The 26,732-nt window shown below is 34.5% G+C and overlaps 1 protein-coding gene across 30 annotated transcripts in view; it reads right to left on the bottom strand.

Annotated features, from left to right (window-relative positions):
- The window catches only part of LOC147825817 (uncharacterized), a 227,622-nt gene that overhangs the window by 173,665 nt on the left and 27,225 nt on the right, over nucleotides 1-26,732 (bottom strand). For 21 of the 30 annotated variants that reach the window (XR_015439993.1, XR_015439995.1, XR_015439996.1 and 18 more), the window contains 3 exons: nucleotides 20,892-21,121; nucleotides 18,105-19,742; nucleotides 2,923-3,073 (listed from right to left, as the gene is read on the bottom strand). Coding sequence is in view for 9 of the 30 variants with exons in the window: in XM_087183613.1 (XP_087039739.1) it covers nucleotides 2,923-2,930 (8 nt within the window). In the remaining 21 variants the exon portion in view is untranslated. Of the gene's footprint in view, nucleotides 1-2,102; nucleotides 2,193-2,922; nucleotides 3,074-18,104; nucleotides 19,743-20,891; nucleotides 21,122-26,732 lie in introns of all 30 variants that reach the window. The other 9 variants (XR_015439986.1, XR_015439994.1, XR_015439999.1 and 6 more) reach the window with 5 other exon arrangements.

The following is a 26,732-nucleotide window of genomic DNA, read 5'->3' as shown; positions in this document are numbered from 1 at the left end:
CGGGCCCACCCAGACAATCTAGAAAAAATTTCCCTCCTCAAGATCTTTAACTTAATCAGCTCTGCAAAGTTACTTTTACTGTGTAAGGTAACATAGGCACAGGAACTGGGAACTAGGATGTGGACATCTTTGGGGACTATTATTTTACCAACCCAAGATTTTTGACAGCAAGAAATAGAAGATGGGAATAAAAGGATTCCAGGAGGAGATGCAGGCCAAGAACAAGTCAGACCAACCAGAATCAACAGGATAATCACTAGAAAATGTTAATGAGCTCACTCAATGAACGAGTGCCTGCCATTCCCTTTGCAAACCACACTGTAACACGACATACTGAATGCTCAGGGCTGGTGGGCCACTCTAGGACACCTGCTTGAGTTTACTCCTGCCAGATGAGTTCTGTGCTTATTAAGAGCCAGCTCTAGTTTGGCCAAATCTATTTAGGCTATTTGTCACTGTAGCACATAATTAAATTAAACAGTACATAAACTTGCAGGGCTACAGAAAAAAAAAGTTGTTTCCATGAAAATTAAATTGAATAGTTTGGAAAGACTCCTTGTAAGGTGCTTAAAAAGCTTTCTCTGACAATATAGATGTGGGCAAGGAAAATGTCAATAGTTGGGATAAAATAGAGAAAACAAAGTATCTATAACAAGACTGTCTCTCAAATATGTTTACTGTATACAATGTATTATGGGTTAGGTTTATGCAAGAAATGTTATGAACTTCAATCAGATGATCCTTAATTCAAAGCACAATCTTCTCCTTTCCCATTTGATTATACAATCACGTTTTAACTTAAAAACATATTTCTGTTCAAGGTGCATATATATTATATTTTTATAGTTTCATAATTTCTTTCAGTGACCTGTTTCAATAAACTGGGCAACTATACATGTCACAAAAGAGGGCTTCTGCTGTATTTAAAAAGCAGAGATGGTGCCATTGTAGATGTGAGAGAGTAGAAGACTACATCATCTGTATAGGTTAAATCAATGTGAAGAAGATTCTTAAATGTCACAATGAGGAATTATGATGTTCCAAGAGGTAATAAGGAAACAATAAAGGTTATTGTTTTTATTATCTGAGAGGAAAGGTTTCTGAGCATGCAAAGGACATGCTAGGAAATTAAGACATTAAAGGGTAAGCTTTATGACCTAGTGTTGATAATAACTTATTAATGGAAGCATCTGGGCCCCTGCGATCCATGAATGATACATATGGACAGAGAAGACTTGGAGGAATTCTGGGACCACTGTCCCAAGTGAACCAATATGAGAGTGAGGGAGGAAGAATGGCAGTCATTGATGCTTTAAAAAATAAATTTTGTTTTCTTATAAGAATAAAATGCTGTGTGTTATGAAATTAATTTGGCAGATAAAAGGCTTACTGCTTCTATTTTTCATAGCTCAAGTTGTTTGCTCTCACAGAAGAAGCTGCTGGATTCTCATCCACTAGCTCAGTCTTGCTTCTTTGGCTCTATACCTGTGTTGTCCAGTGTTACCCATTAGCCACATGTGACTATTGAGTGTTTAAATGTGGATAGTCTGAATGGAGATGTGCTGGGTTAAACACAGATTTTAGAGACAATATAATAAAAAGTTTAAAATACCAATAACATCATTTTATTGATTACAGGTTGAAATGACAATAGTTTATACTGGGTTAAATAAAAGGTTGTATTAAAGTTAATTTTTTCTAGTTTTTTTTTACCTTTTAAAAAAATGTGATTACTAGAAAATTTAAAGCTACATAAGTAGCCCACATCTGTGGCTCACCTTACTTTTTCTTCTGGACAGAAGTGACGTAGATTAGATAAATCCTAACATGAGAGAGAGGGTTAAACCTCCTCACCCCTAGCCCACTCCTCTTACTGGCTGTCCGGTCTTACACAGGGCTTTTGTCACATTCTTCTGTCTACACAGTGGGACATGATCTTCTTTCCTTGGTTTCTTCTTTGCAACATTTAAGCCTCAGCTTACTGGCCCTTTCCATCATCTCCAAAATCATGCTTCCTCCTGATGGTGTCTGTTTGCTCTCTCTCTAGAGAAGCAGAGACTTCCAGAAGGATGGAGACAAAAAAATAGGACACTTCTACTGACCTTCGTGAGAATGGCTAGGTAGCTGTCAGAATAGCCACATCAGTGATCTCTGCACATGTTGCCCCATGGAAGACTGTAGCAGCACCTAATCTAATGGCAGAATGATGACAACAAAAGTAAGCAACGTCCCTGACTTGGTTTTCATTCACTGCTTTAACTAAGGCTTCAAATGCAGCACCTCCTCTCTGCTATTTATTATTCCAAAGTGAAGTGTTACTTACTAAGCATACATTTTTTTAAAAGCACATAGCTAGGCTGTTAAGGATCACAATGAATTTATAAAGAAGAAAGAAAAGACTTGACTACAGCTTTGGGACTGTATTCAGAAGTGAGAAAGATTCCCTTGCAAATCACCTCACCCTCATACAAACAAAGCTGAGTACACCCTGATTTATTGTTCCCACAGGGAACCAGTTGAATTTTTTTCTAAAAGCCTGGAGGGCAGTCTTTGTGTTCATGTTGCCTATGGCCATGGCCTGGGAGACCAGTATTCTGACAGTTTTAGAGGTAGTTCTAACTCTCTTGAGTTGCTGGGTAATCTTTACAAAAACAAGTTTTGTACTTTGGGCAGATGCATAAATGAGTATGTGTACATATATATAACAGTCTTATATGTGTACATGTGTTTTGACATGTAGGCATGTTACATGTCAATAATACAATAAACACCTAAAAACACTGCATGCACCAAGAAAAATGGACCATTTTCTATCAAAATAACGTTAATGAAGTCAGACAGATAAACGTGTTTCTGTTTTTGTTTTTATTTTTAAACCTCTACATATAACTGCATAGTTTCTAGTGGTAAATTACCTCTTACCTTTTCATTCTGGGGTATTTCACAATATTTTGTTAAAAATGTTTTCTTCTGTTCTTCAATATTGCAAACTTCTCAGTGATTTTGCTGTCACCGTCTGGAATAATTTAAACCTTTAGCATTCCTGATTCTCAAAATGATCTTCCTTATGGTCCTATGGCAAAAAAGAATCAGAAATGGTCCTAAAAAGTGAGCTAAAGGTTGTGAATTTGGGCCAGAGCTCTACTCATTATAAATTTAGGCAGCACTCTTCACGTTCCTGAGCCTGTTTTTATCTGTAAAATAGAGTTAATAACTTGGATTTGTCTTTTTCTTAAGAATTTATAAAGAATATCTTGGAATGGGGTTTGTAAATTTTTAAGCACTAAGTAGGAAAGGGATATTATTGTCACTACAATTTTTACAGCACATCTCATGTCTGAGAAGAAGCTCCAGTGATGAGTTCTTTAAAACAGTGAAGACAAGGAAGAAAAAGTATAAGATTCCAACACCCACCTGTCCTATGACTTCATTCATGAAATTCACAATGGGAACTTAAAATTTCCCTAGACTTCCCATTAGAATTAAATTGGCTTCAAAAGAGGTAAGAGTCAAGATGTAACAAAAAATTTTATTCTAATTTGTTCTGAAGTATGGGTTTTCAATCATCATGATTCCTTAAATTAGAATGGATCTATAAAAATAGATACATGCAAACATTTTTCCCAATTTTTTCATGTAAAAGTATGCAGCCTGCTATGTAATGTCACACATTAAAATAACACTGGCATAAAATGGAGATAAAATCCTTTCTCTGGAAATAAGCATATGTTATTAAAATTATATATCATATGTAGCCAACTACTAGAAAAGACTCCACATTGAAGTGTTTCAATTTAGAATTGACTTAGAGTATGGTGACATTGTGCAATAAATATAGGACTAGAAGGCAAGAGACTTGGATTATACTTCAAGATATTCCTGTAACTTAATGAAGACTTGAATATAGCATTTACTTTTATGAGCCTTAATTTTCTTTTGTGTAAAATGGATTAACATCATATGCCTACTTGCCTGTTTCATAGGTCCTTTATGAGGTTTGAGTGAAAATATCTCTGAAAAGAGCTTTGTCAACTCTAAAATGATGTAGAGAAATAAAAAATTAAGAAATGTGCTTTACATGCAAAGTATTGTTTGCTGCCATTCTTTATCCTCTGAATAACTCATGGTGCTATATTCATAATTGTTTTCATATATTAATCTTAATAGTAAGTTAAAAATAACATTGACCTTAATAATTTAGATAAAGAAGAGCTAAATGTATTTTTAACCCCATCACCTGCTCCAGAGTTATTGAAGAAAGCTTTTTTCTCAGATCATACAAATATCAAGTGCTTGGACAAAACTATATTTATAGCAAGCTAAATATACTAACTTAGAAAATCTAAATAAATAAAAATGCTGATGCCTCATCCTCTAATTATAATATAATTAAACTGGAAGTTAATAAGAAGAATATGAACAAGAACTATAAATATTAAAAGATTCCACAAACATAATAGAGAAGGGGATCAGGGATAAGGAGGGGCATTAGGGAGGGTTACAGAATTGAAAATTATCAAGATATGATATATACATGTACCAAAACCCTAAAATGAAAGTAACTATTTTGTATCACATACATACACACATTTCTTTACAAAGAGGTAAAAAGATTCCATAAATACAATTTATTTATGGAGCAATAATTTAAAAGACAATATAGAAAATATTCTTGAAAACTTAATATGTCTATTAAATGTAGCAAAAGTAACTCTTACAAAAATCATTGTTATGCATCTTATTATAAAAGAACTAAATGAAGGTGTCTGAATATTTTAAATGATATAAAGCAATCTGTCTTAGAATATTTTGTGCTGCTATAGCAGAATATCTGAGAAATCTGGGAAATATATTAGGAAAATAAATGTATTGGCTCATGCTTCTGGAGGCTGAGACGTCCAATATCAAGGTACCAAGTGGTGACCAGGGACCACCTGCTGCATCATTGGTGAAGGGCAAAAAAAAAAAAAAAAAAAAAAAAAAGAGAGAGAGAGAAAGAAAATGGGGCTTAGGTCATAATTTTATAATGGCATTAGTCCCATCCACAAAGCAGAGCCCTCATATCCTAATTACATCATAAAGATCTTATGTCTTAATAGTGTTGAAATGCCAATTAAATTTTAATGTGAGTTTTGGAGGGGACAAACATTTAAATCTCAGCATGATCCAAACAACTGATAGCTAATATTAGATCCAATGTATAATGTTTTCCTAGAATATCAGGAACAAAACTAAGGCTGCCCATTCTCACTATTTCAATATCATACTGAAAGTGCTAGCCAGAGTAATTAGGCAAGAAAAAGAAATAAAAGGCATCCAAATCAGAAAGAAAGAAAGAGGTAAAATCACCTTTATTTGCAGATCACATGATCATACAGGTATAAAAACCTAAAGATTTTCCCCCAAAAAACTGTTAAAAATAAATAAATTTGGTAAAGTTGCAAGGTATAAAATTTACAAAAATAATTTGCATTTCTATACACTAACAACCAACCATCCCCAAAAGAAATTAAGAACAATCTCTTTTATAATAGCAGCAGAAAAAAAGGATTTAAGAATCAACTCATCAAAGAAGGTGTAAGACATATAATGAGCACTACGAAACACTGATGAAAAAATTAAAGAAGACACAGATGGAAATACAAGTCATGTTCGTGAATTAGAAGACAACATTGTTAAAATGTCTAGGTAATCCACAGCAATCTACACTTCAATTTAAATCCTATCAAAATTTGAAAGGTTTTTTGTACGGAATTTAAAAAACAACCCTCACGTTTATATGAAGTGACCCAAATGGTCAAAATAATCTTGAAGAAGAATAAGCAGGCATTACACTTCCTGATTTCAAATATATTACAACAAAGCTATAGACATATAGATGAATAGAACAAAATACAGCTCAGAAATAAATTTAAGCATCTATGATCAATTGATCTTTTAGAAAGAAGACAGGAAAATACAATAGGGAAAAGATAGTCATTCAACTAATGATACTGTAAAAACTAGATATCTATATATGAAAGAAATTAAATTGAACTTGTGTACCATACACAAAGATCAATTCAAAACAAATTAAAGATTTAAACGTAAGAACTGAAACTGAAAAACTCCTATGAGAAAACATAAAGGGAAATTTTGTGATGTTGGTCTTGGCAATGATTTCTTGGATATGACACCAAAAGCACAGGCAGCAGAAGCCAAAACAGACAAATGGTACCACATCAAACCAAAAGCTTCTGCACCAAAGTAAACAATCAAAAGATTGAAGAGGCAACCTATGGAATGGGAAAAATACCTGCAAACCATGCATCTGATGAGAGGTTAATCTCCAAAATATATGAAGAACTCTGCCACTGTTTATATCTAGATGTCCCTCTTAAAGCCTCATGCACTCAAAGATGGGGTTTTTGAAAGATGATTGGATTATGGGGCCGTATAACTGACTTGCTGTTAGAAGGTGGGTTCTTGTTGGGTAGGTGGGTCACTGTGGGTGTGACTCTGAAGGGTTTATCTCCCTTGCAGGCTTCTTCCTTGACTTGCTGCTTCCCAGCACCATGCCCTTCTGCCATGTTGTCCAGCCTTGGAATTCATGGACTATGTACTGAAACTTCTATAAACTATGAGCTAAAATAAAACTTGTCCTTTAAGTTATGGGTGCTGAGTCTTGTGTCCCAGAATTAAAAAGTGAGTACAGGTTTATAATTTTTTAAAAAAGTACAAATTACCCAATTTAAAAATGGTCAAAGACAGCTGCGGATATAGCTCAATGGTAGAGTGCTTGCCTTGCAGGTGTGAGGCCCTGGGTTCAATCTCCAGTACTGGAGGGAGGGGGATAAGAGGTAAAGAATTTAAATAGACATTTCTCTAGAGAAAATGTATAAATCACCAATAAGTATATGAAAAGATGCTGAACATCACCTAATCATCAGAGAAATGTAAATCATGCTACAATGAGATATCACCTTATAGCTGTTAGGATGGCTATTTTTAAAACACCTAAAAGAAAATAAGTCGTAGCAAAGATGTATACAATTCTGCATTGTACACTCTTGATAAAAATATACAATTGTGTAGCTGCTATAAAAAAGAGTGTGAAGTCTCCTCAAAAAAAATAAAAATAAAACTTCCATGTGATCCAATTATCCCACTTCTTGGTACTTATCCAAAGGAATTGAAATCAGAATCTTTAAAGATATTTGCATTCTTATATTTACTGCAGCATTATTCACAATAATCAAGATGTAGAAACTATCTAAATATCCATCAATAGATGAGGACATAAAGAATATGTGGTGTATAAACATACAATGGAATACTCTTCAGCCTGAAAAAAGAAGAAAATCCAGCCACATGCAAAATCATGAATAAACATTGAGAACATTAGGCTAAGTGAAATAAACCAGCCACAGAAGGGCAAATACTACATGTTTCTACATATATAAAGTATCAAAAATAGCCAAACTCATAAAAGCAGAAGGTAAAATGATAATTGCCAGGAGTTAAGGAAAGGGAGAAATGGGGAGTTGTTGTTCACTGGATATAAATTCCCAATCAGTAAAGATGAATAAGTTTCAAAGATTTTTTGTATAACATTGTTCCTATAGTTAATAATACTGTATTTTAACTTAAAAACTTAAGACAGTAGATTTCACATTAAATATTTTTAGCACAATAATACACATAGAATTATATATGAACAGATTGCTCACCATCATCGAGTAAAATGCTGCTTCCCATATCAGAGACAATTAGGAAACATTTGTGAATAAATTAATTTTTATGAGAAAAAAAGACAACCCAAACAAAAAAAGAAAATTAAAAAATAAAATTAAATAAGCATATTAGAAAGTTGAAAAAGCACATAATTGAAAAATGAATAATTATTTTTTAGAAAAAAAGAAACTAGAAAGCAAATTGAAAATAATATCAAAGAAAACAGAAGTATGAGTTTATAGATAAATTATCCAAAATGATCATATAAATATCAATGCCATATAAGCCATTTTGAATATAGAATGCTAAAACTATAAGTAAAATATACTCTAGACACCTGTTAAACATAATACAAAATAAGCTATAGGTCAATTTTATTTATTATAAATTTTATTTATTAATATATGCTCAAAATATTAAATAAAATATAAACATAATTTAGCTCCCAAATTAAAAAAATACAGCACAAACAAGTGGTATCTGCCACAGAAATTGAAGGAATATTCAATTTAAGTAAAATTGCCAAAACAATACAAGCCATAGTTAAATAGGTGCCCAAAGGGTAAAAACAAAAAACCCTAGAATTTATTAGTACATTTTAAGCAGAAAATGAAGGCATAATTTTATTTTAACTTTAGAAAGTATTATTAAATCATTTCTGTGTGATAAGATCATCACAGGAATATCTACTTAAAACCATGAAGTAGCATTCTATACAACTGAGAAAACATTAGCAATGTTCTCATTAAGAACAGAAATGAAATTTAAGTGTTCATTTTCATTGTTTAACCATTTATACATTTCAGACTCTTAGAAACAGAATGACACTTAAAGGAATAATTTTAGGTATTAGGGAGAAAAAGAAAATGTTAATTTCAGGTAATATCAATGTATGCCTAGAAAAAATTTTAAATCAGCTACAAAATTATCAAAATTCTTAAAAGAATTCAGCAAAGTAGTCAGTGATAATATACATGTGTAAATCCATAGAATTTTTCTGAACAATTCCTGTATCATTAACAAGTCAGAAATTAATATAAAAACAATTGATATGAACAACCAAAATGTAAAAAAAAAAGGGTGCTTTTAAAAATGTAAAATTTTGTTAAATTGTAAATAAAAATTCTAGAAAGGAAAGTATAAATATTATAAAGATGAAACTCCTTTATGGCTCAATCTATAAATTAAAACAACTCAAAAGTGAACCTCAACTATTTCAGACAAAACTTGAAAAATTATTTTTAAATTCATTTGCAATGGAATTCCTTTTTAAAATGGAATCAAATTAGCAATCCCTGATGGAGTTACTTCCAGCTGTCCAGTAAAATTACCAAGAAAAAGAAACCCAAAATTAAAAACAACTCTGAAAACTGAGACATGCAGACAAGCTGGCTGCCAGGATCTGAAAGGAGTTTTCACTTTCTACAAGAGAAGTGGAGCTGGGTGGAGAGAAACTACTGGTGGCTTCCTTTTGTTTCACCACAACAAATTTTTGGAAGTCTAAACAACATGAAATAAAATATGAAGACACCTGTCTCTTGTTACAGTCTTATCTCTAGCTCAGGAAATCAAGATCAGGACCAATTAGGTTTTTAAAAGCCACCCTTCTGCTGTTATGATATTCCTTTCTTACAACTTTTCCTTGAACCATCTCTTTTTTTATTTTTTATTTTGGGGGGGTGGGGTTTGGTACGGGGGATCGAACTCAGGACCTTGCGCTTGCAAGGCAGGCAGCGGAAACACTGAGCTAAATCCTCAGCCCTGAACCTTCTCTTTTATCTACATTCATTTGGAGAAGGCATTTCTAGGAAAAGAATTTTTAAAGGAAAAAGATATTTCACTACAAGCATAACTAACAGAGATGTGTTATATATGGCAATGGACATTCCCTCGAGAAAACAATTGTAAGCAGGTGTAAAAAAACAAAACAAGGAAGTCTGGTCCAACAGTGGGGTCCTGTAGTTTGTCATTTACTCTATTGATTCAGCGTATCAGCAAACCAGGAAGAGAGAATAGGAAATAATGCCTCTGGTGATCACAATCACACTAAATGAATGCTGGACAAATACTAAGAACTGGACTCAGAACTGCATGCAAACAATTACAGACCTAAGAAGGAATTGGCATAGAAGGCAGAAGGAGAAACCATGTGATTTCCTTTAATTTTTGTAAACCTGCTGTATGGATAATTTCTCATTTAAAAATGAGTAAGTAACACAAATTACAATTTGAACTGTATAAAAATAATGCAGAAGAAAGGGGGAAAGTCTGACATTCTAAAGACCTCACCAAAATAAAAGACACAATCAAAATATGGGCAAGTGAAATGAATAGACACTTCTCAAAAGAAGAAGTACAAATGTCCAATAAATACATGAAGAAATGTTCAACACTACTTGCCATTAGAAAAATGTAAAATAAAACAACACTAAGATCCCATCTTACCCCCAGAAAGAATGGCTGTCATCAAGAAATCAAAGAATAGGGGCCAGGGATTTAGCTCAGTGGTTCCGGCACCTGCCTCGCAAGCGCAAGGTCCTGAGTTTGATCCCTGGTACCAAAAAAAAAAAAAAAAAGAAAGAAAGAAATCAAATAATAACTAATGCTGGTGAGGCTGTGGGGGGAAAGGAATCCTATTTCATTGTTAGTAGGAATGTAAACTATACAACCACTATGGAGGTTCCTCAAAAAGCTAAAAATAGAAATTCCAGCTATTCCCTTTCTAGGTATCTTCCCAAAGGAGTTAAGATATTATATTAAAGTGATGCATGCATATCCAGGTTTATAGCAGCACAATTCATAACAGCTAAATCTTGGAAGCAGTCTGTATGTCCATAACAGGTGAATGGATAAAGAAAACATGGTACTTAGATATAATGGAGTACTACTCTGCCATAAAGAAAGATAAACTTTGGTTATTTGTAGGACAGTGGATGCACCTTGAGACCATTATGTTAAGCGAAATGAACCAGGTACACAAGCCTAAATATCAGGTGATTTATGTTATATGAGAAACCTAAAATAAATAAAGTCCAGAATAAAAGACAGATAATAGAATGTAGGGAGACAGATCTTTCTCAAGTGGGAAGGGGATCAGGAGATGGAGGAAGGGAGGAAAGAAGGGAAAGGGAATGAAAAAAGAAGATGTGCTCTGTGCATATACCAACTCCCGCAAGGAATGTAATCATTATTACTGCAAACTGGTACTAATAAAAAAATTTAAAGGCAATTTTCTGAAATAATCTACTACAGGAAGCAGATGACATTACTTGAAATTTTTGTGTGAAATGTTTCTGTGAAAGTTTGGTTCAGATGCAAAATCTAGGTTTCCATATAACTGGACAGAGAATCATTAAAAAAAAAAAAAGAGGAGAAAAAGTGAGATAAGACAACACAATGAGAATTAAATTTAAATCTCACCAAACAATTGAGGAAATAGACTTATCCCCCCTTAAAAATATTACTTGATGCAGTACAGGTGCATCTTGCCAAACTTTCAAGGAACAGATAATCTCTATCTTGTACAAGTTATTGTCTCAAAAATATAGAAAATGAGATAAAGGTGTGTAGCTCATTTTCTAAAACTAATATAATCTAATTTTACCAACTGGATAAGATCAGAACAAGAAAATAAAACTGTTGGCTCAGTACCTCTGCAAATATAGATGCAAAAATTCTAAATGAAATATAAACTCACTGAATTAAAAATATATTTAAAAAGTATGCATCATGATCATATGTATTCCCTCCTCCTTCAATTCAAAAGAGACCTATCATTGCAATTTGCCATACCAAGTAGCTAAAAGGGGAAAAAAAATCTCAATATTTCAACAAATTTTTAGAAAACATTTGGAAGAGACTGACCACCAGAATAATGGAGTGAAAACCTCTGAAAATTGCTCCTCCATAAAAGCAACAAAGATACTGGGGGAAATGTCAAAGTCAACTAGATTGTAGAGATTAACCAAAGATTTGCAACAATCTGAACATCATTTACTCAAGAAAAATGGTTGAACCTCATTATGAATAGTATTTCCCTTGTCTCTTTCCCATCTTTCTGTCCCATCTCCATAGTAGCTTTGAAAAGCAACAGCCTCATAAGCATGGTAGTTGTGAAAACCAGTCTACTAGCAAAACTGAAATGTCCAACAAATTTGAAGCTGTCCAAAAGCCCAACTCCAGAAAGTTATCATTATATGATCTGTGTGGCAACTTTCCTGTCAATGCTCATCTGCAGAGCTCTTTTTTTTTTGGTGGTGGTACTGGTGATCGAATTCAGGACCTTGTGTTTGTGAGGCAGGCACGGTGCCACTGAGCTAAATTCCCAGCCCCAGAGCTCATTTTTATACAACATGATTCAGAGCTTCTCAAAATCCCCAAGACTTTTCTTTGAGGATAAATGTTTCACATAACAACTGAAATTAAATTGACAGTAGCATAGAGTAGATTATTATAAATTAAGATTTTTTTGTAATCTCCAAACACCTAAGAAAATAATTCATAAATATACATCAAATGAAACAAGGTAATTAAAATAGTATACTAGAAAATAATGCAAAAGAATAGAGGAACAAAAAAGACTTATATAGAAAACAAATAGCAAAATCACAGTCATAAATCCTATTTTATGGTGAATTGCATTAATGTAAATGGATTAAACACTACATTCAAAAGACATCAATCGATAGGATGATTTAAAAAATATGAGCCTACTATATGCTGTCCCCTACTAGGCATCTTCCCAAAAGAATTAAAGACAACATATTACATTTACATACAATGATACATGCATATCAATAGTCATAGCACCACAGTTCATAATAGTTCAATCTTGGAAGCAGCCTATATGTCCATCAACAGATGAATGAATAAAGAAAATGTAGTATCTATGTATAATGGGATACTACTCTGCTATAGAGAAGGGTAAATTTGAGTCATTTGTAGAAAACTGTAGGCACATGGAAAACATAATGTCAACTCAAATCAGACATAAAAGCTTAAATATCATATGGTCTCATATGAGAAATCCAAAGTATAAAAAAAAGAACAAGAAAAGATAAAAGAAAATAGAGTGATAAATCTTTTTCAAATGGGAAGGAGACCAAGAGATAGAAAGTGAAGAGAAAGGGAAAGGAACATAACAAGAAACATGTGTCATGTGCAGGTACCAACTATCTACAATGAATGTAATCACTCGTGTCACAAAAAAAAAGGTTTAAAAAAAGAAACAAAAAGGGAAAAGGGAATCTAGAGATGGAGGGAGGGAAGAGGGAGATGAAGGGTAGGGGAATAAAAAGAATCAAAATATAAATTATGTAGATGTACTTACATTCTAAGATGAATGCAAACATTATGTAGTGCAAACATGTGGTACTAATAAACAATAAATACCTGAAATGTTATAATATTCACATATCAAAAAAACACACAAATAGATTGAAAGGAAAAGAATAGAAAAATGATATGCCTTACAAACAGTAACCAAAAGAAAGCTGGAGTGGCTATACTAATGCCAGAAAAAAATAGATGTTAAGTAGAATAAGGTTAGTCAAAATAAAAGTAGATGTAACAATTACAAACAAAGATATACATAATAATAAAATACATAAAGCAAAAATTCCTCACACATGAGGAAGAAACAGTTCACCAGTATTAGTTGGAGAATGCATAGCTCAATTTGTTAATGGCTAAAACAACTGGACATACAATCAAAAAGGAAAGAGAATAAGATGAAATTTTATGTTATGTTATTTTGCCACAATAAAAAAGAAATTCGGAAAAAGAGAAGAATATTGAACAACATCATTTTAAACAATCAGACCCAAAAGAAACCAAAAGAACACTCTAGCCAACAACAGAATACACATTCTTCTAAGTGCATATACAATATTCTCTTGGGTAGATCAGACAAAAAAAGTCTCAACATATTTAAAGTTAGTGAAATAATAGTAAACGTATTCTCTAACCGCAAAGGAATGAAACAGATGAACTTTAGAAGTAGAAAGACAGATAATTCAGAAAGATTGTCAGAAGACAAGAAACAAGAAAATTTCAGCTTTCTTTAAACATTTAAAGAAATAATTTAAACTTAGTGTACAGTCATAAAATATCCAAATAGGTTGTAAAACTTTGAAGAAAAGAGGAAGTGTTTTCTTCTGAACAACTATTACAATATATAAAAAGGTACAGAACTAAAACAGTGTAGTACTAGTAAAGACCAAATAGGTAATAGAACAAAATGGAGGGCTCATATGAAGTATAAACTTGGAACATTTTTAGGTAAATGGATGCACTTGAGACCATACTTTTAAGTGAAGTACATCAAACACACGTGTTTAAATATCGCATTGTATCTCTTGTATGAGAAACTGAAAAGTGTAAATAAGGACCAAATGGATGATAGATCGTGGGAAGTAGGAAGAAAATGTTCAAATGGGAAGGCAAATAAGGGAGAATGGAGGGAGGAAGGAAGGGAAAAGAAAAATATATAATAGAAGGGAAAAAATGGAAACAAAGCTTTTTGTAAATAAGGAAGAGAAGAAGGGTTGGAGAGTGGGGAGGGGAATGGAAAAGAAAAGAATCAAGATATATTATGTACTGGTACAAATTCCCTATGATAAATGTGATCATTATGTATATCAAGAGTATGAATGAAATTAATTTTTTTAAAGTAAACACTAGAAAAAAATGGATGGCTCCGAAGTTAACCCACAGATATATGGAAATGTCATATATGATAAAAGTGCACCATAAGACAAGGGGGAAATAACTGTCTAGACGGTACTGCGAACTGGCTCACTATGTGGATTGAAATACAGCTGGTACCCTGCCTCACATTATGCACAAAGGAAAAACTCAAGGTGGATTAAAGACATTTTTGTATAAGGTAAAACTGTAACACAAACAGAATAGAGTGAGAATATCTTTGTAACCTAGGGAAATGGAAACTACATTCAATAATATCCAAAATTCATAGTTATATATATGTACATATATGAATTATGCATATAAATGTTACTGAGTCAAAAGAATTTCTTACTTAAGGATTAAGATATAGGCAATACGTGCACATTGAAAATGGTAAAACATTACTGAGAGTAATTAAAGAAAACCTAAATAAATGAGAGGCATATTTGTAGGTGAGTTGGAACACTCAGTATTGTTAAGGCACCTATTCTTCCTAAATTGATCTATAGATTTTACACAGTTCCAATAAAAATATTAGTATTTTTTCTAGAAACTTATAACCCAGTTAAAATTTCATGTAATAATGTAAAGAATCTAGAATAACCAAAACAAATTTGAAAAGAAGAACAAATATTGAAGACTATTACTTCCTCATTTAAAGTTTTATTATAAAGCTACAATAATTAAAATGGTGTTAGTAACAAGAGAATTAAATAAGTGTGTCAGAATAGAGAATCATATATGTGTGTGTGTGTGTGTGTATACATGAAATATATATATGGATATATATAGAGAAAGAGAGACAGAGACAGAGAGACAGAGACAGAGAGATAGAGACAGAGAGAGAGAAGTAATTTTCTTAAGGTGTAAAAGACAACAAAAGCACAATCCATGAAACCAAAACAAATGATAGCTTAGATCTCATCAAAATTTAAAATATCTGCTCTTGGGAAGACATCATTAAGCAAATGGAAGGACAAACCACAGAGGATAAAACTATATTTTAAACTATATTTATTGTTCTTCTTTGAATGGTTTTAATTTCTGTATGTGTGTGTGTTTGATAATAAAGTTATTTTTAAGTAAATTTAAAAACTATGTTTATAAAGTACTAGAATATAAATACATATATATAGGAAAAGAGATGCATAAATACAAGTATGTACAGCACATATAAATACAAGTACTTGCACAATACGATACATGAACCGAGACTTTAACCTAGAATATATAAAGAATGTGCATAACTCAATAATAAGAAAATAAACCACCAAATTTAACAGTGAGTGAAAGATCTGAATGGACAATTTAAAAAAGATACATGGAGGGAAAATAGGAACATGAAAATATGCTTAACACAATAACCATTAGAAGAAAGCTAATTGAAAATTTCTCAGATACCATGCCATACCTATTAAAATGGCTAAATTACATAAACTAATGATATTGAATGTTAGTGAAGACGTGGAAGAAGTGAAAGACTCATATCCTGCTAACTGAAATGAAAAATGGTACAGCCACTTTGGAAAACAGTTTAGCAGCTTCTCATTCAACCCTAGGTATTTCCTCCCTCACCTCGCTCCCCCTCCCAACCCTGCTCTCCCTTTCTTTCCTTTTCTCTCCTCTTCACTTTTCTTCCCCCTCTTCTTCTCCCCCTTGCCCTCCCCTCCTCTCCCTCTCCTTCCCCCTCTCCCTCCCCCCCTTCCTCCCTCTCTCTCCTCCAAGTATGTAAGACCTATACATATACTGTATATATTCAGTTCATTGCTTTTTATTACTGCATAGTATTCCACAGTATTCATTCACTATATTTTATTTATGTAATCCTTGCAGGAAGTGAATCAAGTTTATCTTCAAGTTTCTACTACATTACATAATCCCTTTTTTGCCTTTGCGGGAATTTATATTGAGGAGTGAGGTTTCTAGACCATACAATATATTTCCACTAAACCATTGCTTCCCAGGAAGGCTGACGAGGATATAGCAGCACACAATATTTCCAATCTTCTTCTTTATGATACATGTCAAAAAAGATGATATGTTAATTTCATGATTCTTTCTACATTTATCAACATTTCATTTTTTTTGTTTTGTTTTTTTGGTACCAGGGATCAAACTCAGGACCTTGCACTTGCAAGGCAGGCAACAGAACCACTGAGCTAAATCCCGAGCCCTGAGGCAATACTCTTAAGTGAAATAAAGAGGGCACACATGTAAATACTGAATAGTTTCTCTAGTGTGAGAAACTGAAAGTGTAAATAAGGATCAAAATGTATAATGGATAATGTGAAATAGGAAGAAAAGGTCCAAAGGGGAAGGGGGAGTGGGAGGAGTAGGGGAAAGGAAAGAAGGGAATGGAATTAATATGAGAAAAGGAAAAAATGGAAACAAAGTCTTTGTACATAGGGAGGGATGGAGGGGTTGAAGGGAGGGCAGGGGAAGGGGGAAAAATAAGAACCAAGATACATCATGTAAAGGTATAAAATTCCAATGGTGAATGTCATTATATTGTATACCTAAAATGTGCCAATAAAATTCAGCATTGGAAATTTGCACCTTTACATAATCTCTCTTGGTTCTTATTTTTTCCCCCTTCCCCTGCCCTCCCTTCAACCCCTCCATCCCTCCCTAATGTACAAAGACTTTGTTTCCATTTTTTCCTTTTCTCATATTAATTCCATTCCTTTATTTCTTTTCCCCTACCCCTCCCACTTCCCCTTCCTCCTTGCACCTTTTCTTCCTATTTCACATTACCTATTATACCTTTTAGTCCTTATTTACTCTTTCAGTTTCTCACACTAGAGAAACTATTGATATTTACATGTGTGTCCTATTTATTTCATTTAAGAGTATCGCCTCAATGTGCGTCCATTTAGCTATAAATGTCTCTAATTTCTCATTTTTATGACTGAGTAGTATTCCATTTTATAAGGAAACACAGTTTCTTTATCCAGTTTCCAGCTGATGGCCAAGTGGACTGTTTCCAAGCTTTAACTATTACAAACTGTGCCGCTTTAAACATGGGTGCACATATATCACTGTGGTATGATTCTTTTAATTCTTTGGGGAAGATACCCAGCAAGGTATTAGCTGGGTCAAATGGAATCTCTAATTCTAGTTCTTTGAGGTATCTCCATACTAATTTCCACAGTGGCTGTGCCAGTCTATATTTCCACCCACAGTGGAGAAAGGTTCCTTTTTCTCCACAATCCCTCCAGCATTTGTTATTGGTTGATTTCTTGATAGCAGCCATTCTTTCTGGGATGAGGTGGAATCTCAGCATTGTTTTCATGTGCATCTCTGGAATGGCCAGTGATGCTGAACAGTTTTTCATATGTTTATTTGCTGTTTCTACTTCTTTGACAAACATCTGTTCATTTCAGATGCCCATTTTTGAATTGGGTCTTTACATTTCAGAGGTCTGATTTTTTAAGTTCTTTATAGATTCTAGATAGTAGACCTTTGTCTGAGGAACAGCTGGCAAAATTTTTTTCCTACCCCAAATGGCTCTGGATTAATCACTCCCAAATATGGCAGATACTACAATGGATTTCTTCAACTTTAGCCTGCCATGAGGAAGGAGTCACTTTCACAGTAAAATCCCACACTGTAATTGCAGTTTATAACAACTGTGAGATTTTCTTGAGGCTAGAGCTGCTAGTCTATTGCATTTCTTTCGGGCTGCTGACCCTCTTTGGGCTTACCTTGTGTTTGGGAAACAGGTCCCTCTCCCTGAAATCCAGGGTTAGCATTCCACACTGCTTTGTTCTTTTCTCTGCATTGTCTTCAGTTTCTCCAGTTTCTCTGTGATTTCTAGTTTTCCTGTCATGCTCTCTTGATTTCCAGAACTCTTCCCTTTCTCTTAGCTGAGTTGCTGTTTTCCAGTCATCAGATTTGTGGGTCCTGCAGAGGCTGTTATATGCTACCAACCTTTACTCCATCATTTTCTCTTCTCTTCCATTGCCGTTTTAAAACAGACTTTATGTTAGTATAATTTTAGGTTTACAGAAGAATTGTACAATAAAAACAGAGTTCCTATATGTTCCTTCTCCTCTCCATGATCCACATCTTCCTCCCTATGCAGCTTCTTCTATCATTAACCTATTACATTAGTGCATTATTAACCTGTTGCATTAACCTATTGCATTAGGATTATAATTGAACAAATCTCAACACATTATTATTAATTAAAGCCCATAGTTTACACTAGGGTTCACTCTTATGTTGCACAGTCTGTGGGTTTTGAAAAATACAGTGTCTTGTTCCACTATTATCATATCATACAGAATAAATTTACTGCTCTAAATATGCCCTGTGCTCCACTTACTCATCCTTCCCTGAACCCCTTGAAACTACTGGTCTTTTAACTGACTCTATAGTTTTACCTTTTTCAAAATATCATATAGATAGAATCATACAGTATGTAGACTTTTCAGATTGATTTCTTTTATTTAGTAATATGCATTTGAGTTTCCTCTGTCTTTTTGAGCCTCAATGGCTTATTTCTTTTCATTACTGAATGATGCTCCATTGTATGGATGTAATACAGTTTGTTCATTCATTCACTTATCAAAAGACATCTTAGTTATTTCCATTTTTTGAAATTAGGAATAAATCTGCTTATATATAACAGTGTACATATAAACAATGTACACATTTTGCTGTAGATATAAATTTTTCAACTCATTTTGATAAATACCTAGGACCTCCCATCATTTTGTAACTTCCTTGGCAAAATGTTGGAGGCTTATCTTGTATTTTACTTCCCCAGTTCTAGGATCAGCCATTTTTCTAAAATCAGTCATTTCTCTGTATCTAACTCTGTATGTGTGAGTACATGTGCATACACATCCCATAAATCATATCATTATTTCAATTTCAATTCATCAGTGAAGTATTCAGCTTAGCTTTCTCTTTTTCCATATTTGTGACTGACTCTCCAATGGTAAATACTTTAAATAAATAAATAATAAATAATGGTAGTTTAAATAGATTACTATTATCTTCAACATTAGTTGCATATCTACATTATGTTTAACCCATTTACCAAATCCCAGGAGTAGGACTCTGACTTCACCACCTCTGCTGGTACATTTAGCTCTTTCTAGTCCCTGGTTAATGCCAAGCCACGCCCCTACCAAACAAGCTTCCTCATACCCCTGTATCTCTGACCCCTCCTCTGTAGGTCCCACAGGCCACGGCTATCTCATCAGCCCTCATCATCTCCTCAGCCCTGATCTCATTCTTCATCCCCAAAGGCTTTGTTCACCAGCTCTGGCTGCCTTCTCAGTCACAAACACCTCCATGGCTGCAGCCCAGTGACCTCCAAAATTCCAGTTATCCTAAAGGAAGAGAAGGGGAGGGAAAGAGGAGAACAGGAAAGGAAGAGAAGAAAGACAATTTCTTTCTTTAAGTAGAATGAAGAGAAATGCTCATCAAAAAAGAGAAACTTTCAGAGACTGATTTATGTGTTACTGACTTAAAACTTCTGGAGGAATTTTTATCCTTACTATGTATTCTTTCAAAAGTGATTTTAAAAGACTAAAATTTAGACATTGGGCACTGGATATTATATGAAGGAGTTACAAGATTTCTTGGCACTAATTTCGCTAATAGGATTCTTCTGCTAAGAAACTAATTCTCAGCATTTTAGACATACAAGAAAAAGTAATTTCTTGGCTCACTCAAGTCAACAACCAAGTCTCCTATTGGCCAGTAGCATTCAGCAGAAGGCATCCACAGTTGCTATAGTTATGACAATGACTAGATAATCAGGAAGTCCTCCCAATACTCGTGAAAATACTGAAAATACTGAAAACTGATACCCCTTATGTATTACTAGCCAGAGAGAGCTATATCTTCTGGAGTTCCAAAGGAAACATCCACTGTGAAGTTCTCATTATTAGTCCTTAACATATTCCATACAAGAGCCCTCTACTAATCTGCTATCTCTGCTGCTACTTGCTCTTTGGTAGATTCTCTTCCAGGGTCGGCCTCCACTTTCAACCCTTCTCTTCACTGGTTTTCCTTATTCTAATTACTGTACATTAATTGAAACAAAACTCCCCTTTCTTATCCAGCCACATCAGATAGACTCCACTAATTACCTACTACCACCATCCTTCTTATTGGCAAGAACATAGTATAAACAATTAAACAGTTTTCCTAAAGGGAGACTATTAAGAAATTAATTCAGTACCTAAACCAAACTTCTACATCCACATTCAGTTGACTCAGATTTCTTCAGTGACTATGCCAAGGTCTATATTGAAGCAGCACAGGTGGCCCCAAAGCTGTTTATACTACTCTACTACTTAAAGATGTTTGATATAAATAGAATGAAATTTAAACTCTTCAGATTGGCATCAAGGTTCTTCACAATTGGGCTCTGAACTCTCTCTTCAGCCTCATCGGCCTACATATCACACATACTCCAGCCCTCGTACACTGCTTGCTACTGCTACGCACTTTACACGTCTATGTCTTCCTACCTGCTGTTCCTTCTGCTTACACTGTCCTTCAATGTCTTTTCTCCATCACATATTTTTTCCACCTGGAAATGATATTCTTATCCTGTAAGGCCTACTTTATGTCTTTTCTTCATCAGCCTTTTCCAGCAAGTTACTCTCCATCCTCCTTGCCAAATGTTAATTTATGCATTCTTTCTGCTATTGCACTTGTATTGTGTTTCAGATCTGCCTTCTTCATCAGACTGGGAAACCTGTGAGGTCAGACAACAAATTAAATTCACCCTTAACCCCCTAGCATGAAGCACAGTGACTGATACATAGTTAAGCACTCTGCATAAAGAATGAAGAAATCAGTTAATAAATCTACTCTAATAAACCATAAACATACTAAATATATTCTCAGAAATAATATTTTCCCAGTATTTGGTTGGCCAAAATGTTACCTCATATAGGGCTTTTACCTAAACAATGAGCTCTCTACTATTTCTGTACTCATAAATATCTGCACAGCCTGAAAACCCTCCTATAATTCTTCTTTCTACTCACAAAGAGAAAAAAAGAATTCTTGTAACCATTTAACTACTCTCAAAAAATATATTCCCTGCATGTCATCTCTAATTTTTATATATCACAAAATCAATTAATCATAGAGCCACAGAGCTAGAATTAGCAGAGATCTTTTGCACTTACCATTTTATAGAGGGGATAAGTGGAGCCTAAAGAGGTAAAATTACTTCCCCAAGGTCATAAAGCAAATTAGTAGCAGTATTACCCCACATCTGTTGCTTCCTAATCATCTTCTCAAACATTTCCACAGTGATAAAAATTAATTCTCCCTCCCACACATAAGCCCTTTAACCACTAGTTCACTTATAAATTGTTCCAGGATAATTGTTGATAATTATTACTAAACATGAATAAGCTTGGATACCTAACTGTAAAATAACAGTCAAACCTGCACACACAATTGTTGCTACTAGGACAAAACTGAGTGACATGCTGGAGCAGTGTCCTACCTAATTAGTAGATTCCCGAGATTTGTTTTGTTGTGCACATGTGTGAATGCGATGGTTTTCCCCTTAATTTCTAATAAGCACTATACAGAAAGGGAAGCTGAAAATATGAAGGCTTCTATTGTTGCAAAAACTTGTGACTCTTGTCTAAACAACATTAAAATTTTCAGACACTGAAATGAAAGCAAATGTGCGTATGCCTATTGCATTACGTAGGGAAACCAATGTAGGCAGTATTGCATGTCACCAAATGCCCCACATGTGACATATAGAGCAAGTGACATAATCCAAATATTCAGCAAAAGCAGCCCACAGTAACAAATGCATCATTTCTGAAGAGGAAGAGAGAGCAGATGGCTCAGCAAGCAATTGTAGAACAGCCAGCTTCCCACTCTGCACCTTCAAAACCAAATTGTCTCCTAGTGTCTCATCCTAGGCCCTGGGGAAATGCAGAAGCATAATATTCAAGGATCACATTAGCAGCAGCCCTGTCAGAAGGCCTCCTAGGTCATGGTGCCTTGGACTTGGACCCAAAGGACCTGAATTCATAGCAGGGTTCTATGTTACCTTAAGCAAGTTAATTTCCTTATATTTTATTTCCTTGTCTGTAATATAGGATTATTGTAACTCTACAATGTTATAGGAGATATTGAATGTGCTTAATGAACTACAAAGAATTCTATAAATGTTAAACTTTATTAATTAAAAAATACAGATTAGTTGGCACTAACAGAAGCCAACCTGAAGCCTAATTGCATTTATTGCACACAGTGTTAGGAGAGCTCCAGCCCAGTTGATCACAGCTTCACAGATCTTTTGCAAGAATGGCAAGTGAATTTTGGTTGTGTCTCTGTTAAAAAGTCACCATGACTACATTATTACCGCAAGGATGGTATAGATCCATTTCACTCCCACTCATTCAATAAACATTCATTGCACATCCACTGTAAGCCTTGCATTAGTTAAATGACAAAAGATATAGTAGCTGAGGCTCTTTGGCTGCTAATTTTTAAAAAGACAGTTATGGGTTTTTTTGTTGTTGCTGGTATTGCTTAAGGGACAAGCATGTTGAAAAACAAAATAAATATTTAAACACATCAGGAAAGGCTAGAGATGGCTAGTTCTGGATGATTTATGTGTCAGCCTGAGAAATAATAATGGTTTACATTCCTAGAACTTTAAAAAATGATTTCATAGGTGTTGACCAATTTTATCCTTACATTAGCCCTACAAAGAAGGAATTATTTCCCATTCTTACAGAGTCCGAATGAAAGTCCAAGTTAAAATGCTCCCCACTCTAACATGTTGTCTCTCACTTTAACATCAAGGGTCATCAAAGTGGAAAGAGAAAAATATTCTTTCCACTGGTAAGATAAATCACAATTATTTTTTGATACTCTAGTGTACACAATGATGGGGCAAAAAAAAGCCCAGGCTCCTCTGTCCTTAAACTTCATCAATGGTAGAAAAACAGCTAAAAGAGGCATGAGGAAAAAACCACAAAAGTGGGGCTAAGCAAGTTCAATAATTCTTTTTGCTAGTCCTACTTCTACACAATACATTTATTTTATTTGTTTATTCACTGACATTCTGTTAACTGCCGAAGAATCTCCCAAACGCTGAGACTAGACCAAAATATTAGAACACTACTAATTGGCCAATCAATAAAGTACTCCATTCTGTTTGCATAAATAGACATTTTGATGGCAATCCTTTGCTTTGATAGCAACCAAAATAGATTAACTGAATCTTTAATAGATATATATAATAAGAAGCACAGACAATATGCCCTGAAGAGCGTCATTCTTGTATTCAGGCAGATGGCAGAAAAGGAGGAAGGGGGAAAGAAGGGAAAGAACGGTCCTGGAACAGCTGTTGCATGTGGGCACCATGCTGGGTTCTTTACATATTTTAACTCTTTGAAGTTTCATCCTAACCCTAGGTGCAATTTTACAGATGAGGGAACAGACTCAGAAGAATCTGAAACAGTCCCACCTCTTTCCCTTTGCCCTGTTGCCTCATGTTATCTTGAGAAATGCTCTGATATGGAAGGGCCAGAATACATGGCTTATAGAGGAGAAGCTTGGCTCTTGATATTCCTTAGAGAGGCCAGGATTCACGTGGCATGATTCAGGAATTGGACATGCTACCAAAGTCATAGATCCCTTAGCCTACATACAGAGTCTTCCCCAAGAGAGGTAACAATAAGGAAGGACCCTCAAAAACACAAAGTTGGAGGGCTGGGGCTTTAGCTCAGCAGCACAGTGCCTGCCTTGCAAGGGCAAGGTCCTGAGTTTGATCCCTGGACAAAAAAAACACACAAAACACAAAGTTGGAGATTTTAAAGGGAGAAATAAAAATGCAAGATGTAAAAGAACTGGAAAAGTACAAATCCATGTAAGTCAAGAATGTTTAAGAAACAGTGGATGTTTTCAAATGCTATGATGTTTGCTACAGTCTTGATGTTCCCAAAGGTCTATGTGTTAGAAGCTCAACCTCCAGGGTGGCAGTCTTGGGAGGTGGTGGAACTTTTGGGAGGCAGAAGCCAAATAGGAAGTCCTTAGGTCATGGGGGCACAAACTCAAAGGGGATTGTGGGATCCCATTTTTTTGCTATTATGCTATTAGGTTTCATGTTGACTTCTGTTACTATAGTTCCAACTAATCTGTATTTTTTAATTAATAAAGTTTGACATTTATAGAAAACTTTGCAGTTTATTAAGCACATTCAATATCTCCTGTAACTCTGTAGAGTTGTGTTAATCCTATATTATGGACAAGGACATAAAATATAAGGAAATTAACTTGCTCAAGGTAACATAGAATCTTGTGGTGAACTCAGGTCCTTTGGGTCCAAGCCCAGGGCACCATGACCTAGGACTTCTTCTGACACAGCTGCTGCTAATGTGACACTTGAATATTTTGCCTTTGAATTTCCCTGGGGCCTAGGCTAAGACACTAGGAGACAATTTGATTTTGGAAGTGTGGAGGGGTCAGCTGACTCATGAGGTGAGTGGTTAGTCTGTTCCACCACCCACTGTCACCAGAATGTGGTGCCTTATCAAAGGCCCAAAAGAATGGTTCACCTGATCTTAAACTAGAATCTAAAAATCATGAGCTGAAAAACTGTTTTATTCTAAAAGTTGATTACCTCATGTATTTTGTTACAGTAATGGAAAGCTATGTAACACAATGATCAATAAGAATAAAGGCAAAGAACCTCAACATTCAGGGTAGAGTCTCTACTATCCTACAATACAAGAATGGAAGCAAAATAAGTACAGTTAACTCAATTTTTAAATGATTGTAAAATATGATACATTTTATGATAGAAAATTGGTACATACATAAAAGTAGAAAGAAGTGTGGAGAAATCAACATAATTCCACCTGACATGATTGACATATTTTTAACATTTCAGCATATTTTCTCCTAATCTTTTTCTGAGAACTTTTTACACACCTGAATTCATACCGACTATGTAATTTTGCATGCCATTTTTTGACTTTAACGTTGTCACAAACATTTTCCCAAGTCTTTTTAAACTCCTTTAACTGTTTAATCTTGAATACCATTGAACCACAGACATTGAAGGTAAGGTCAATGCTTTATTCTTTTGCATATTTCTATAAAACTCAGCACAATCATTTGCAGAGAGGAGGTATTCAAAAGATATTTACTGAACAAAATATCAATACAAATGCAGTCTCATCACCTTTTACCAATCCTCTGAGGCCCTGGGTCTGTGGTTCATTTTATGGTACACTGTGTCTACTCTTGGGATGCTTCAGGTTACACTTATGTAGACAGTGTGTTTCCTGAGAGGGAAAAGTCCATATCTTCAATTCCTCCTCTATAATTGATTTTCATTTTGACCAAGAATGCCTACCACAGTATTTCTTCCACAGGAGATAATTTAATCTTTTTAAAAACATACTCTATAAAATGTTGAAAGAACCATAATGTTTTATTTACATACTCCTAGCACCAAAAGAACCTTGATTTTTTTCCCCTGTGTTTCGAATTCCCTTAGGTTCGAATTCTCCTTTAAAAAAGTATTTTATTAGAGAAAATTAATCTAATGAAGGAGGCAGAGAAGAGTGAATTGGAGAAATGATTTTTTAATTGAGATGTGGTATGTTCGTTTTTAATAATTTTTAAATTTTTATATGTACTTATGGGGTACAGTGTAATGTTTTAATACATGTACACAATGTTTATTGATCAAGTCAGGGTAATTAGTCTCTCCATGTCCTTAACCTTTCTTTATGTTTGGACCCTTCAGGCTTTTCTGTCCTAGTTCTTCATAAAATGCATAAGTTATTGCAAACTATAGTCACCCCACTGTTCTTTTTTTTTTTTTTTTTTGTGGTACCAGGATCAAACTCAGGACCTTGAGCTTGTGAGGCAGGCGGTGGAACCACTGAGCTAAATGCCTGGCCCTACCCCACTGTTCTGTAGAACACTAGAACTTGCTTTTTCTACCTAACCGTATTTTGTACCCATTATTCAACCTTCCCTTAACCCCCTTCCTGCCCATCCTCTAGTAATCATTGGTCTCTCAGATGAACTCTTTTAAGCTTCCACATATGAGAAAAAAACATGTGGTATTTGTCTATGTCTGGCTTACTTCACACTCCAGCTCCGTTTATTTTGCTGCAAATGATAGAATTTTATTCTTTTTATAATCAAATAATAGTCTGTTCAGTATATACACCATAGTTTCTGTATCTATTCATCCACTCATGGGTAACTAGGCTCATTCCCTATTGTAGCTACCATGCATAGTGCTGCAATAAACATAAGAGTGCAGGTATCTCTTTGATATACTGGTTTCATTTAGTTTGGCT

This window comes from Heterocephalus glaber, unplaced genomic scaffold (genome assembly GCF_053883595.1).
Source record: "Heterocephalus glaber isolate CG9 unplaced genomic scaffold, H.glaber_assembly_v1.0 deba00001481, whole genome shotgun sequence".
NCBI classification, from domain to species: domain Eukaryota; kingdom Metazoa; phylum Chordata; class Mammalia; order Rodentia; family Bathyergidae; genus Heterocephalus; species Heterocephalus glaber.
This window is presented reverse-complemented; position numbering and strand designations above follow the sequence as displayed.